The 14,215-nt window shown below is 49.3% G+C and overlaps 1 protein-coding gene across 1 annotated transcript in view; it reads right to left on the minus strand.

Annotated features, from left to right (window-relative positions):
* The window catches only part of Erg (ETS transcription factor ERG), a 99,814-nt gene that overhangs the window by 48,736 nt on the left and 36,863 nt on the right, over positions 1 to 14,215 (minus strand). Inside the window, exon 2 of the mRNA XM_051150298.1 lies at positions 742 to 959. Within this exon, the coding sequence (XP_051006255.1) occupies positions 742 to 959 (218 nt within the window). The remainder of the gene's footprint in view (positions 1 to 741; positions 960 to 14,215) is intronic.

Consider the following 14,215-nt stretch of genomic DNA (forward strand, 5'->3'; position numbering starts at 1 on the left):
TGAGATTAGCAGGCCCACGAGCTTCTGAGCGTCTGCCTCCCATCCTGTGGCAGGGGTAATGCTATTACAGATGTGTGCCACTATCCCTAGCTTTACGTAGGTGCTGGGGATTCGAACTCAGGTCCTCAGCACATGTGGCCAACACTTCAAGCACCGAGCATCTCCCTAGCCCTTGTGCTGCTGTTGACACTTCTGTGTAATGAAGTGCTGTGGCTTGCTAGGGATGATTTGACAAACACTCCGACTGCTGGCCACATTCCCATGGCAAACTCAAGAAGCAGCTGCTACAGGAGACTTGAGAAACTTGAGTTGAGACCAGAGCAGCATGCATTACAAGGGGAGGGCAAGGGCAGCGAGAGCATGCTGAGGCTGCACAGCGTACAAGGGGGGACCCACAAGCAGAGTCGAGCGGCTTGGGCAGACGCTCTGCTGCTTGGCCACTAGCTGACACTGTGTCTCCATAGAAACCTCAGAAATGAACTCTCCCACCCAGTGCTCACACCTGGGAAACAGAATTGAGGAGCAGTGGGTCTTCAAAGACAATTCTTGGTAAATACACTACTGGATTTGCAGCCTCTGTCCTCAGCCCAAACCACTAGAGAGTACATTTTCTTAGAAGTGCCCTTGTTAGCAGTTAGCGGCCTCACTCTCTGAGAATCCCAAGGCAGAGGGAAGCAGCTACACTTCTCAGCAGACCGGAAGAATCGAGGGTTTGGGAGAGGCAGGGCCAGCATCGCTTACCTGGAACCGTTCACCTGGCTAGGGTTGCATTCCATCTTGATGGTGACCCTGGCTGGGGGTTGAGACAGCCAGTCCTGCTGTGGGACTCGAGGACTCATCTTGGATGTCTGGCCATAGTCACTGGAAGAGGACGCAGTCATCTCTGTCTTAGCCAGGTGTGGCGTTCCGTAGGCACACTCAAATAGTGACTGGTCCTCGCTCACAACTGATAAGGCCTCCTGGATGGTGAAGAAACAGGTTCAGGACATCCCAGAGGGCAGTGGTGTCTCAGGGTCATTTCCAACATTCAGGGGACCAGAGTTTACATAGCTTCAAAGGCTTGCCTTTCTGCCTTCCACAAGAAAACATAGAACAGAATGGCTTTTGTTTCTGCACTGCACACCGCAAAGGTTGGAGCTGCCCAGCCTAGACGTGCTTACCTGAGGGTCTCAAGCACCCTAGCCCGGACTGTGCCGAGCAGACAGTACCCACTTTCATCTCAACAAGAGGGAAGTTGAATTTCAAAGGTCTCAGAAAACATCCAATTGTATGTGTCATTATTTGACAAATGCAATCTATAATTCAAGCAGACAGGGCGCAGAATGGTCACAGAGATTAGAAAAAGAAGCGTGAAGGCAGACACCTAGGCATCTGGTGGAACCCCCGTGTTCCCAGAGACTCCGAGGTAGAAGCCCTGGGAAGAGTGAAGGGGGATGTGACACCAAAGGATAGCCAGACAAAGACACGGCTTTTTCCACCCTCCGTCATTAGCCGAATAGGGTTTCAAACAACACTTCCATGATGGTGAACATCTGGGTGTTAAATGAAGCAAAAAAAAAAAAAAAAAAAAAAAAAAGCTGTGAACTACCCAGATGCCTTCAAATACCAGGACGTTTAAAAGGTCTGGGCCAGTAAAATGCTAGCTCATGCACTCTGTCCATCTCTGATGTTTTCATTATTTTGTGAGAAGAAAATAGAAAATAGTCCTGATGGGGACGGGACATTTTTCTGTGCTTAAGCAAGTGGCAAGCCCATCGTTGTGCTTAGAGTCTAAGGGCAGATCAGCCGGGGCATAGGGGACTGTGAGGTCTCGCTACTTGAATGACACATTGTACGTGTCCCTATCCTCTATCCTCATACCAACTAGTGAGAAGGCCAGAGAGTGTGAACATGTGTGTGTGAGCATGTATGCATGCACACACATGCATGCCTGCACTCACTCACACGCTCACATCTGTGCATACACATACATACATACATAGGCTGATGGAAGGCATTTTTCTAAACTGTTCACCTTATTTTGGGGGCTCCTGAACCCAGGACCTACTCGTTAGCTTGATTTCCCAGTGTGTAAGCACGTTGGAGTGTTCCTGCCTCTGCCCCTCAGTGCAGAGATGGTAGATGCGTGCCATCATGCCTGGATTTTACACGGGCACTGGAAATTTGAACTCACATCTTCATGTTTCTATGCTTAGCACTTTGCCCACTTAGCCATCTCCCCAGCCCTGGGAGATGTCCACAGTTTTTAAACTTGAACTTGGGAGCCAGCAGGGAAGTTGAGGAAAGGCCTAGAACCATCAGGGCTGAGCTGGTCAAGGCAAGCCAGGGAGTATGTGAAGGTGCACACTTGTGTGTGGTCACACCCGTTTGTTTGTGAAGGTGTACACTTGTGTGTGGACACACAAATGACCAACTCTCTGTCTCCCTTGGAAATGGGCTCACATTGGCACTTAGTCTCATTCTTCAGATGGACCTCACAGTGAGCAAAACTGCTCCCCGACAGGAGCAGGGTTTTACACAGCACCCTACTGAAGATGAGGCCCAGACATATCAGAAGCACTCCATTCCACAAGCACAGACCCTCCACCCTGGCTCGGTCCACGTGAGTTTCACTGCTCCGTCTCATCACCCGAGGACCAAGATTCAGTTTCCCAAGTACATGGCCTCTGACTGACTGCTGACCAATGCCTACAAAGTGGGTAAGGAACTCCTTGCCTGCCTCTTGACATGGTAGCGGGTGACTGTGTGTACATAAAGCTCAGCCTTGGCTTCAGCCTGTGACGGCGCCGTGACACTTTGGGAAAGACCATGGCTGGAGTTTAAACAGAAACAGGCACTACGTCAGCCGGAGTGCCGGAAGTAAGCACACAACGCGGTGGGCTTCTTAATGATGCGACACATTTGTATCCACACACAGCCCGTGAAGTGCAGGCCTGAAGACGGTGTCTCAGTGGCGCCCCGGATGGTAGGGAGTCGCGGTTACAAGCCAGCCTTTCCTGGCCCCAGTGGATGTAGGACTTAAGGACTCTGATCTCAAAGTCGTGGGGTCTGACAGGTCCCTGGAGCTGGGCTAAAGCACCCTGAACTTTTCCTCTGGGAGGGGCCCCTTCCTGTGCCCATGAAGATGGTTTACACACGCAAAACAGAGAGCAAGGCTGGCAGCTGCTCGCACTCCGTGTTGGGCACAAAGGCTTGTGGAGACTAGCATACTGTGCACAGTTAGCTTTGGCTCTCTGATGAGAAGGTACATGAATAAACATGTGATTTGTACCAGAAACTGGCAAAAACAGGCTACACAGAAGGGACTGGAGAAATGAGAGGTCAAGTATTAAAAAAATAAAGGTCTTCAATAGCAACAAAAGAAATAGTAACGTGAGGGTTTTTTGTTTTGGGGCTCTTTTTTTTTTTTTTGGCAAGATAAAGTAAGATTATTCCTGCAAGCAAAGCCATTGGGAAAATAAATGTGGTGCAGGGTTGGAGGGGAGGACCAAAGTGCCCCAGCTAACATGAGGCCAAAGTGCGCGTGTGCGCTCTGGGAGGAAAGCCTCCCACATCTGGCAGAGGATAATCTCAACACATGGCTTTCTAAAGAAAGAAATCAAAGTTAATTGAGATCGATTTAAGCGGCAAAAGCCTTAAAATGCTCGCGATAAAGACGGGTGCATGTCCTGCCTTCCCTCAGATCGCTCTTCTCCGAGGCAGAGCTGCATGCACTTCACAAGAGGAAGGGGGTCTCAAACAACTGACGCTTTGGGGGAAAAATGCTCCAAAGGAGGCAAAATATAAACTCAATCTAAATATAAGTCCAAAATGCCCCCAAATAATATGCATGCACACACATCACAACACACACACACTCTATAACACACATACACACTCTGCAACATACGTCACACACGCGCGCGCGCACACACACACACACACACACAACACTACAGGGAGACAAAGAAATCTACCAACGGGCCAATTCTGAGCCCTGTGCCACTGAACTTAGCTGTTGGAGAAAAGGCAGTCACGGACCCAAACATCGCTTTGCTCCCAGTTCAACTACACACCCAGGGCTCACCAACCCCTTTTCAAGTGAGAATGGTCAGACACAGCCATTAGTGTGTACTGCCTGCCAGGACCAGCGCTTCAAAGGGAGGAGGGCTTGATGGGACAGACACCAGAAAGGAGAGCTGAGTCGAGCCGAGGGGCAGGGGGCAGGGGGACAGTGGGGCCTCTGGCCCCGGGGAGACTTTCTGACCTTGGCTTTGGGTGTCTCTGCTCTCCTGCTTCCTGGCTGCCTACCTCTTGGCTGGTCATTGCGCCTGCTCACTACCCTGCCTGCCTACCTGCCCAGAAGTGTGTCTGCACAGCCTTAGAAAACATGGGTAGGGCTATTTCTTTGCAACCTTCAGCCAGCCCCAGGGCTTGGCAGAGACTGGGGTTACTTCTTAACCCAAAATTCAAAACCAGTCAAAACCTGGCAGAAAGGTGGCCTAATAATTTAATATCCCCACCTCTGCATTGCTATAAAAAGGCCTGCACTTTAGACCAGTGTGTGCCAGTATGTGGGGGTGCACTTTAGACCCGTGTGTGCCAGTGTGTGGGCGTGTTTGTTCTGTCGCTCCAGGAAAGTTGGGGTAGTCTGATGTGGCTAGTGGCTGCCTCCCAAGGCCACTTTATGACCTTAAAAGAAGCACATAAATTCTAACCAAACTAGCCCCAGAAAAGAGGGACCCTGTGCTGACACCCCAGCATTTATTGTCTTGTTTGAGCACCGACAGTATCAGCCACAGGACCGTCTTCATTTTGCCCCTGATCCTCGGGTAACAATCAAGGAACAGTTCAGAAATGGGAAAGGATTGACCAGATTATATTTTATACTCCAAATCAAAATGAATATATATGAAACTAAATTTGGATACTAAAAATCCTCCAAAATAGTTCCATTAAAAAAACAAAAGCGAAACCTTTACACTTCGCATGCTTACTGACATTTCCAGGGAAAGGCTCCAGGGCGATGTAGGCAGAGGGTGGGGGGTAACGTGCTTACCATGCAAGCGTGGAGACCTGCCTCTGCATCCTTAATACCGCACAAAAAGCCAGGTGTGGTGCTGCTAGGTGCATCCCTAACCCCCAATGCTCAGCATGTGGGGATATGAGCACCTCTGGGGCTTCCTGACCAGTGAAGCAATTAAAGAGGATCATCTGGCCTCCACATGCCAAACACACACACACACACACACACACACACACACACACACTCTCTCTCTCTCTCTCCCTCTCTCTCTCTCTCTCTCTCACACACACACACACACACTTACATACACATGCACATACCCGTGCACATACACTCATGCACACACATGCACACTCACACATACTCTCAGACACTCACACACATGCACACACATGTGCACACTCACACAGGCACATGCACATACTCACACACACATGCTCACACATACTCACACACATGCACACACACTTACACACACACACACAGAGGCAGGGGCAGGGACTGACTGTCATGAGCCCGATGCTTTTCTGTACCAAATGATTGTTTTGTCAGGCTCATTTCACTGAAATTTGTTTCTAATTTGTGACCCCAATGTACATGAGCATACTCCCTTACTCAGGCAGAGAATCCACCATACTTAAGTTTTCTTGAAGATCTGGGAGTGGTGAAGTGTTGACAGGCAGAAAACCTCACAGGATGACCAGCTCTCTGTCACAGACAGAGTGGTGAGGACAGTGGGAAATGACCATCCACAAGTTTGGAAAACTAGGAAGACACTCAGCTGTCCACCTCTGGGAAGCAGATTCCAAAACCAGTCTTCAGTGTCCTCAAGGGCTACGGGAAAGCGTGATTGGATAATAGGTCCCTCCCACTCATGTATGTAACTATAAACAAACAAGAGCCGAGCTCTTTAAGATGGGGTTGGGGGTGGCAAAGAGGCTTGGCACGGTCCTCTTGTTCCCCTATCACATTTCCTCCTTTTTCCCTTCCTCGGAGAAGAGACTGGAGCACCACGTGTTGAACAAGGCATCTTGCTTTCTGTTCACGTTTTTCTAATTTAACACGTTGCTATTTTAGTCATATATACACACATATATATTTGGATTAACCTCAAAGGGAAAATGTATGTAGGCAAAACTAAGTCCATGTAAACTGTGTTTTCCTTCAATATGGCATTGCGTTGGTATCCGACAATTTACAGCTTGTAACACTGGCCCAGTGCTAAGGGAATGAGCGTCAGGACTGCTATAGAAACACGCGCACGCACACACACACACAGGCTTACACGGCAACGCACCACGCGTATATGCAGGCACATGAAGAGGGGCTCTGCAGCTGTATGATGTGCACTGGTAGGTCAGGCACTCCCGCAGACGTCACCTCACTCACACAGAGAGTCGGAACTCTCCCTCTTCACACCACTTACTCCTCCCTCTCTCTAGGACGTGTTTTCCCGTTGCTTCTGCCCATATCTGCAGAGCAGACCTAGACACGATCCTTCCTCTTGGAGGCCCACATCCAGGCCTACCTTGCTGTAAATACAATGGGTTTCAACTCATATTTGATCTAAGTTTTTGTCATATGCCTGTAATTCCAGCACTGGCGAGGCTAAGCAGGCGAATAGTGACTGCCAAGGCCCTAGCCTATGCTACACAAAAAGACTTGATTAAACAAATAAATGAACAACTAAATAAATAAATAAAACATAAGCATTTTCAGCAAACACACACAGACACGCACATCTGTCTGATCCTAGCATCAAAACAGCTTTCTGATATTTCCCATTAGCTGATTCTCATATTATTCACATAGGAATGTTAGGGCACAGTACTAAGGCCCCATCACCGTGTTGTCAGAGGGGCCCAAAGACAGTTGTCATGGCCAGAGTGTGATGCGTGGGAAGGCTGGATGTGGAGTTTAGAAGCGGCATGTTGCCTTCTCCGATCACCGGCAAGTCCACGGATGTGTGATGTCTCTCTGACATCATGGAGGCTGAGGCTCAGAATTCTAAACTCTAGAAGTCTACAAAGAGAACATGGCTTCCGAGAAGACAAATTTTCCTAAGCAAGCAGAGAAGGCATCCGTCAGGAAGCAGAAGACCTAAAAGACACGAAAAATTGGAACTCCGTAGAGAACCTGCAAAGCGTCCACATAACATGAAAAGAGACTTCAGTGTAGCTTGGGAAGTTAAAGAATCTGACTAACGCAATGTTAAAGTCATTATTTTCTCTTTGCTTGCTCAGTGGCACACAGGGTGTCCTCAAATCTACAGGGAATGGAAGAAGCCAGGGATAGAAGCTCAGCAAAGGTCAGTTAGCCCCTTGGAGGATAAGGCTGAGTGCTCACACACGTTTAACATGGTTATACAATGCACACAGGCATGGAAACGTCACACAGTACCCAACTATCACCGCAATTGCTGCGTCTTACAGTTCAGTTAAAAATAAGGCTAATTCGAAAAATATAGAAATGAAACGTCCATTTAGAAGAAAGAAGTAACATCAGTGGGGAGATGGGTACAATCAATGACAGCCATAGTTAGTGAATGACGCTGGTGTAAAAAAGACAAACATCTTATGTTTTCTCTCGGTCGTTGTCCTAGATTTTACATATGTAAATAAAGCCATATATATGCATATATACACATAAAGGCTAAGATATATATGATAGGTAGATAGATAGATGATAGATAGAAAGATACATAGAGAGATAGATGATACATAGATGATAGATATGAAAGTTGACGCGGATAGGGGATGAAAGGGCCTCATGGGAGGGGTGAGTGAGGGGTTTGGGGTATGCTGAGCAATGCCATAAACATATAATACATACAAAACAACAAAAATAAACCACCCTCTATTTAAAAAATGAATGTACTTGATATTAATAAGTTCTTTCCCTTTTTCCCTAAACAACTGCCCCCTGTGTGTGGGACATTAATCAGAATGAGTGTGAGGAATTGGGCCTTGTGGCTCCAACTCTGTTCACACGTAGGGCTGTCTGGACTCTTCCCACCTGACTCTTGGTTTTGTTTTTCTAGTCAATGTCAGCAGGCCACCCAGAGAATAACCTTATAGAAGTCTTCGCTTCTGTCTGGTGTCTAGTAATTCCTTTTAGATGATGAAAAGATGGTGGTTTTTGTTGGAAGCAGGGTCTCCTGCAGTCTTGACAGACTTACTACATGGCAGAGGGAAGAGGATCTTCTGTCCCGGCTCCCCGACCCCCACCCCACCTCCACATCTCAAGTGTTAGGATTACAGGCCTGCGTCACCATGACCATTTTCTTATTAACTACCCAAGAATTTCACACGTGCATACAATGTGTTTTAATCGTATCTTTCCCTCATTACTTCTTCTCAACAGCATGTGCTCTGTTTTTAAACCCACCGAGTCTCCTTAGTGCTCTCTGCACAGTGGTGGGGTACAGGACCATCTACATAAGCAAGGGCTGGCTCTTAGGGGCCGCATCCCCAAAGTAAACCCACATCCCCAGCACTGCCTGCGTGCCAGCAAGCACGGTAGAGTGGGGCCACATCCCTAGCCCCGTTATTTGGTTTCTCCTGTTTTTCGCTTTAAATAACTAAACTTAGGAGAAATCTGGACAAGTACCAGAAAACGGGCAACAGGCTTTGTAGAACAGTCCTGGGTTGGGGGAGGAAAACACCCCAACCCAGATAGGCATGCCCCATTCTGTCAAGTCTCGAATCCTTCCTGCTCCACATTCGAGCTTGCTGGGAATTGTCTGGGAACATCTTAGTCAGAACCCCTTTATAAAAAAAGCCCTCCAGGAAGTTACTGGCATGTCCACCAAGCTCAGCCTTGCCTTTTCTGAGTCTCAACTCTTCAACTACAAAGGTAGTGCAGACCACAGCCACCCAGCTCTCAGTGAGTAAAAAATGTATAAGCCTGCACATATGCAAATTAGCATCCCATTTGAGAAGGCGGATGTCACGCACTCAAAGCCCTCACATCACTGGAAGCAGAATTGTCCATCTCCAGACATACTATTCTAATAAACTGGATATGGGGACGATTACACAACCTCCTGCATGTGCTTAGTCACTTCTCCTTAGGACGCACTGCATTTTAAATCACCCCTCTGTCTGATGAGGGCAGCAAGGAACACGGGATCTTTATTCTGTGCAGGAGCACTCCGGCGGCTCCCTGGGCCCCTGAGGTTTCGCTTGTCTCGTCCCTAGTCCCATTCTCTGGCTGGTTTTCAGTTATAATCCCTCGCTGATAACGGATTCAGTACAAGCTGTGTCCAGAAAGGAGCCTGATGTGCTCTTGGCGTGTTTACCATCTTCTCCAGAATAAGTCGAGAGCCAGGGAGTGTGGCTCAATGGCACAGCACTGAGGGTTCCAGCACCAGAAAAGAGGAAAGGGACCCAGCACATCTCTCTAGATTAGCACAGAGCATGAAGCTGATGCTTCTCAAGCTCCTGAGAAGTAGGACTCATGACGCCTTGTGGATGGCTGTGTGTGCACATGCACATGACGCTCACACACGCTAGTACATGTGTGTGGTATCATGTATGCCCCTGTACATCAGGTGACTTACTGCCTTGAGACAGGGCCCCTCACTGAACTGGAAGCTCACGGTCTTGGCTAGAGTACCTGGCCAGAGAGTTCCTAGGAACTGCTTGACTGTTCTTCTAGGCTGTAGTGACAGGCGCACGCAGCCATGCCCCACTTTTTATGTGGGTGCTGGGGATTCAAACTCCACACTCCTGCTTGCACGGTGAGGCCCTCTTATCCCCCTGAGCCGTCTCCCCAGCCCATCCCCACGTGATGCCTTTTAACTTTCCCCAAAACGTGCTGGGGTCTTCAATAGCAGTACAGCGGCGTTTCCACAGCGGCCTGTGAAGACCGCCATGATCCCCCCTACCCCCCCCCCCCCCCCCCGTGATCTGAGTCTTGCAGAGTCAGGCAAGTGAGGCTGTGAGAGGCACAGAAGTGACAGCAGGCCAGCCTGCCGTACCTTCCGCACCCTGCTTCTGTTACAGCACCTCTTCTCTGAAGGGGGGACAGGCTGGCATGCCTCTGGTCTTCAGAGGGAGGCCCATAAAAACCAGGCATCCCTGTGTGCTCGGCCTCTACAGAAATCACGTATGCTAAAAATACAGCACATTACACATCTGGAATGGGTCTCCTCCATGAATCTCTGACACATGGACTCATTGTTTTCTGCAGAATTCCAAGAATTTTATTCATGAGAAAATTCTGGCACATGGAGAACCTTGGCGAGGGGGAGATGGAAGGAACAGATGCCCTGGCCTCTTCCCACAGCTCTGTCTTTAGCTCAGCTAATGCCCATTGGGTGTCTATCTTGCGCCTTCAAACAGCCACGCTAAAACTTTCCATAAGAGGAAGGCTTTACAACAGCCTTCAAGTTTTAAAGAATGGACATAGTTTCCTGAAACGAAGGTCACAGTGGATTTGACATGCAGGTGTCAGGAGGGTCACACCAGGAACAGCTATCAGGCACTAGGTAGAGCCTCAGTGTCCCCTGGGGTTTAACCTTCCAGTCTTCTCAATGAGGGCCCTGGTCCCCTAACATTTGTTAAGGCCCCATCTCACCCAAATAAAACTTGATTTGTTTAATTGGCACCGTTCTCTTCCTGCCACATGCAACAGACAAGGCCTCCCCCATCTGCACAGATATGGGGTAAGATGCACATTTACTGCTGGTGAAACAGTTTAAAACGTTTCCACAAACCTGGGTTAGAAGACAACTCCAGGTTCCTCTGTGCGATCTCCAGCTCTTAATGTTCTGTGTCTCTCTAGGCATGTCTGTGCTAACAGCAGGATGCCAGCCTGGGGACTGTGGCGAGAGCTCAGTGGCTGAAGGGCTTCTACATGAGGTGTGGGCCTGAGCTTCATCTCAGCGTGCACAGAAAGGCCGAGCGTGGTGACACATGTTTAAACCCCCAACCCTCAGGTGTGAAGACAGGAGACCCCCAGGGGCTCACTGGCAACCAGTCTAGCCGAAACAGAGCCTTCGGTTTACCGAGGTGCACTGTCTCAAAACCTGTGGAGAATAACTGAGGAAGATACCAGCACAACCTCTGGACCCCACACATGCAATGCACATGGAAGTGATGCCACAAACACGTATGCACATACACACACGTGTGCAGACACACATAATACACACTTTTAAATTTTCAGATATGTTATCTTGTGCCCTAGTGCTAGCTCTGTGCCTTCCAGTGACTCTGCTGCCTGTGTGCAAATTCTAGCTGTTCTATGTGTAAAATTCACCACTCACAATGAACGTGTCTCCATTGAAATGTCATTCAGAAACTGGGGTGCTGGCAGAAGAGCCCACAGCTATAGTTGCCACTATTTTCATGGGGTCCCGAGATCTCCTTTCTTTTCATCCCTCTCCTCCCGTAATTCCAGGCTCAGGCCACACACAGTGTAACATAGATATAAGTGCTGCGGGCCTTCCTTTCCTTTAGACTCACACCCACCGTGGAAGCGGCATTGATCCCCTCTGTGAGGGTCCAGGCCTTGCCAAGGTGGGCATCTCCTCTGGGTAAACAGTGTCTGTCGACTCCTTCCCTGGGGCCATCAGGCTAAACCTGTGCTTTGCAGAAGATTTTCCAGTACATAAATCTCCCCAGGTTGCTGCACAGGAAGGGGACCAAGCAGCCAGCGTGCCAACCCCTTTGTGCAGGCATGCAGGCTCCGGTCTGGGCTCATTCTTTTCCTATGACGTAGCCCGAGGGACAGGGTGCACCCCGTTGGCATTATACTTTTAAGGCCCCCAGCAAAGGGGCTTGCCAGCGAGACTGGGTCTTTATAACTCTGGGAGCGCTGACATCAGTCCCCCATATGGTTGAATTATAAATCCTAACTGCTCACACATTGATCACACTCAACAGGGGTTCTCCTGGCGTCTGGCTTCAGCCCCTCAGTAAATATATTTCCCTTGGAAGTCTCAACTGCTCTTTAAAAACCCAAAGATTCGTTCACATCCAAACCATGCCGGCCCCCATACCAGCTAGGTGACGTGTCCTCTCAGGGCAGCCTCCACAGGAGTCTCAGGATTATACGGTTACTGGTGCCTCTTTGTTTCCTGCAGGAGGATGCCACAGAAATCCCTACCTACTCCCCTTCTCTGTTGGAGGAATGGGAAGTTTTGGGGTACATAGTTATGTGAGTCCTGAACCTCGTAATATACCTGCTGATGGAGACGGAGTGGGTGAGGGGAGGGGGAGAGGCCTGCGGCCTGAGGCGACTTCCCTTCTAGGTGAAGAGGTCTTTCAAAGTTGCCTCTTCAACCCACGTGCACAGCCATCCTTGTGCACTGCCGGGTGACAACATCAAAGAGCCGCTTCTCTGGAAGCCAAGCTAAGTCACATGTCCCTTCTCTCGGTGTATCCAACTTGACCTATCTCTTCTTATTTGTGATCACGGACATACCGTAAAATGATTAAAGAAAAATAATCATCTTGAAGACATAAAGAGCTTTGTCCTTGGAAGTCAGAAAACCCCCCTGGGCCACTGTCAGACCCTAACCACTGAACTTCCGAGCTCAGGAGGACAGGCAGATTGGACTGACGTCAACACTGACCCATCACAAGCTCTCACCACGCGATGCCCACACAGGCAGGCTGCCATAGGCCCTGGCATCGAAGGCTGGAGCTCTCCTAACAGACGACCCTGTACCCACACAGGCCCACAACCACACTGTTCTTCACAGCGTTTACCCGAGCTGCATTTATCCAACGAACACGTGCAGTATCTCCCTAAGAGCAAAGCCCTTTTTCTCCGTTCCAGCCACTGTCTCTCAACACGCCTTGTTTGCTTTCAAGCCAAAGACAGTAATGTGTGTGAGTGTCAGGGGGTGGACAGCGGCTGACCTTACAGGGACGAGCCTTCAGCCAGGCGGCTCTCCAGGCCACCCACAGAGTTAGCGAACAGCAAGCTAGTAATATTTAAGACAAAACCCCAACTCTGTACTGAAGTGCACAATCCTATCTTTTAAAAAAAAAAAAGATTTATTTATTTATTTATTATGTATACAGTGATCTATATGTACACCTGCAGGCCAGAAGAGGGCATCAGATCACATTATAGATGGTTGTGAGCCACCATGTGGCCGCTGGGAATTGAACTCAGGGCCTCTGGAAGAGCAGGCAGTGCCCTTAACCTCTGAGCCACCTCTCCAGCCCCAACAATACTATCTTTAATGAATCTTATTTTCTTGACCGTTATCCCCTAAGCAATATAGTATAGGGAGAAGTCATGAAACGGTAACATTGCATCGGAGCTTGCAAACAGCCAAGCGCCAGCTACAGGAAGCTACGCATAGGCTCTCTGCACACAAAGAGCCATTTCACCTCAGGAGCACTCACACCTTAGCTTTGGTACCCACGGAAGGTCTCAAGCCACCCCCACCAGGACGTCAGTACTGAAATAGTTTATAACTCTTTAATGAATCTTCCTTACACAATCTGCTGTTCTGCCACTGTGCCACCACGGTGAGCAGTGAGCTGTGGGCAGCACGGTCAGATCTGCCTCCCAGCTGGTCCTTCACAAACTGCCCAGCAGAGTGAGTCAGTCTGGCTACCGTGCGCGCGCGCGCACACACACACACACACACACACACACACACACACACACACACACCGCCCATTTTCTGACTCTCTAAGGCTTCCACACTGCCTCCCTGGCAACCTTATCTCTCACTCCTCTATTCTACTCTTTGTCTCTTGCTTGCTTGCTTCGCTACACTTCAGCTTCCCTTCAGCACTCCCCTGGGACACTTCCCTCAGTGGGTATCCCTTCCTCAAGCCGCCCTCTGTGTGTCCACCCTGTGGCCTCAGTCCCCTTGCCCCATCCGCAGGCCACCACAGCCACTTTAATTTCCAGGCTGAAAATGTCCCGGAAGGACCGCCCTTGCGTGATGGGATTTCCCTAACGTGCTGTGTTATACCCAGGTCCCTAGCGATGCAACTAGGAGAACACAGAGGCTCATGGGAGGAAGGGAACATCTAGTCAGGGTCCAGGGTGCAGTCTTCAGACGCGAAGACTTTCTTCATGTCACCATTTTTCATCTGGTGCCTTGATTCTTTGACTGTATTCATCAGACAACACTAGAGGGGTGGTCACCACCAGGGTGTCCTCCGAAGATCAACTGGGCACACATCTTCCCACATGACAGAGCAAGCATGCTTGCCTATGCTAGCCTGATAACCT

The sequence above is a fragment of the Acomys russatus genome, chromosome 8 (assembly GCF_903995435.1).
Source record: "Acomys russatus chromosome 8, mAcoRus1.1, whole genome shotgun sequence".
In the NCBI taxonomy this organism is placed as follows: domain Eukaryota; kingdom Metazoa; phylum Chordata; class Mammalia; order Rodentia; family Muridae; genus Acomys; species Acomys russatus.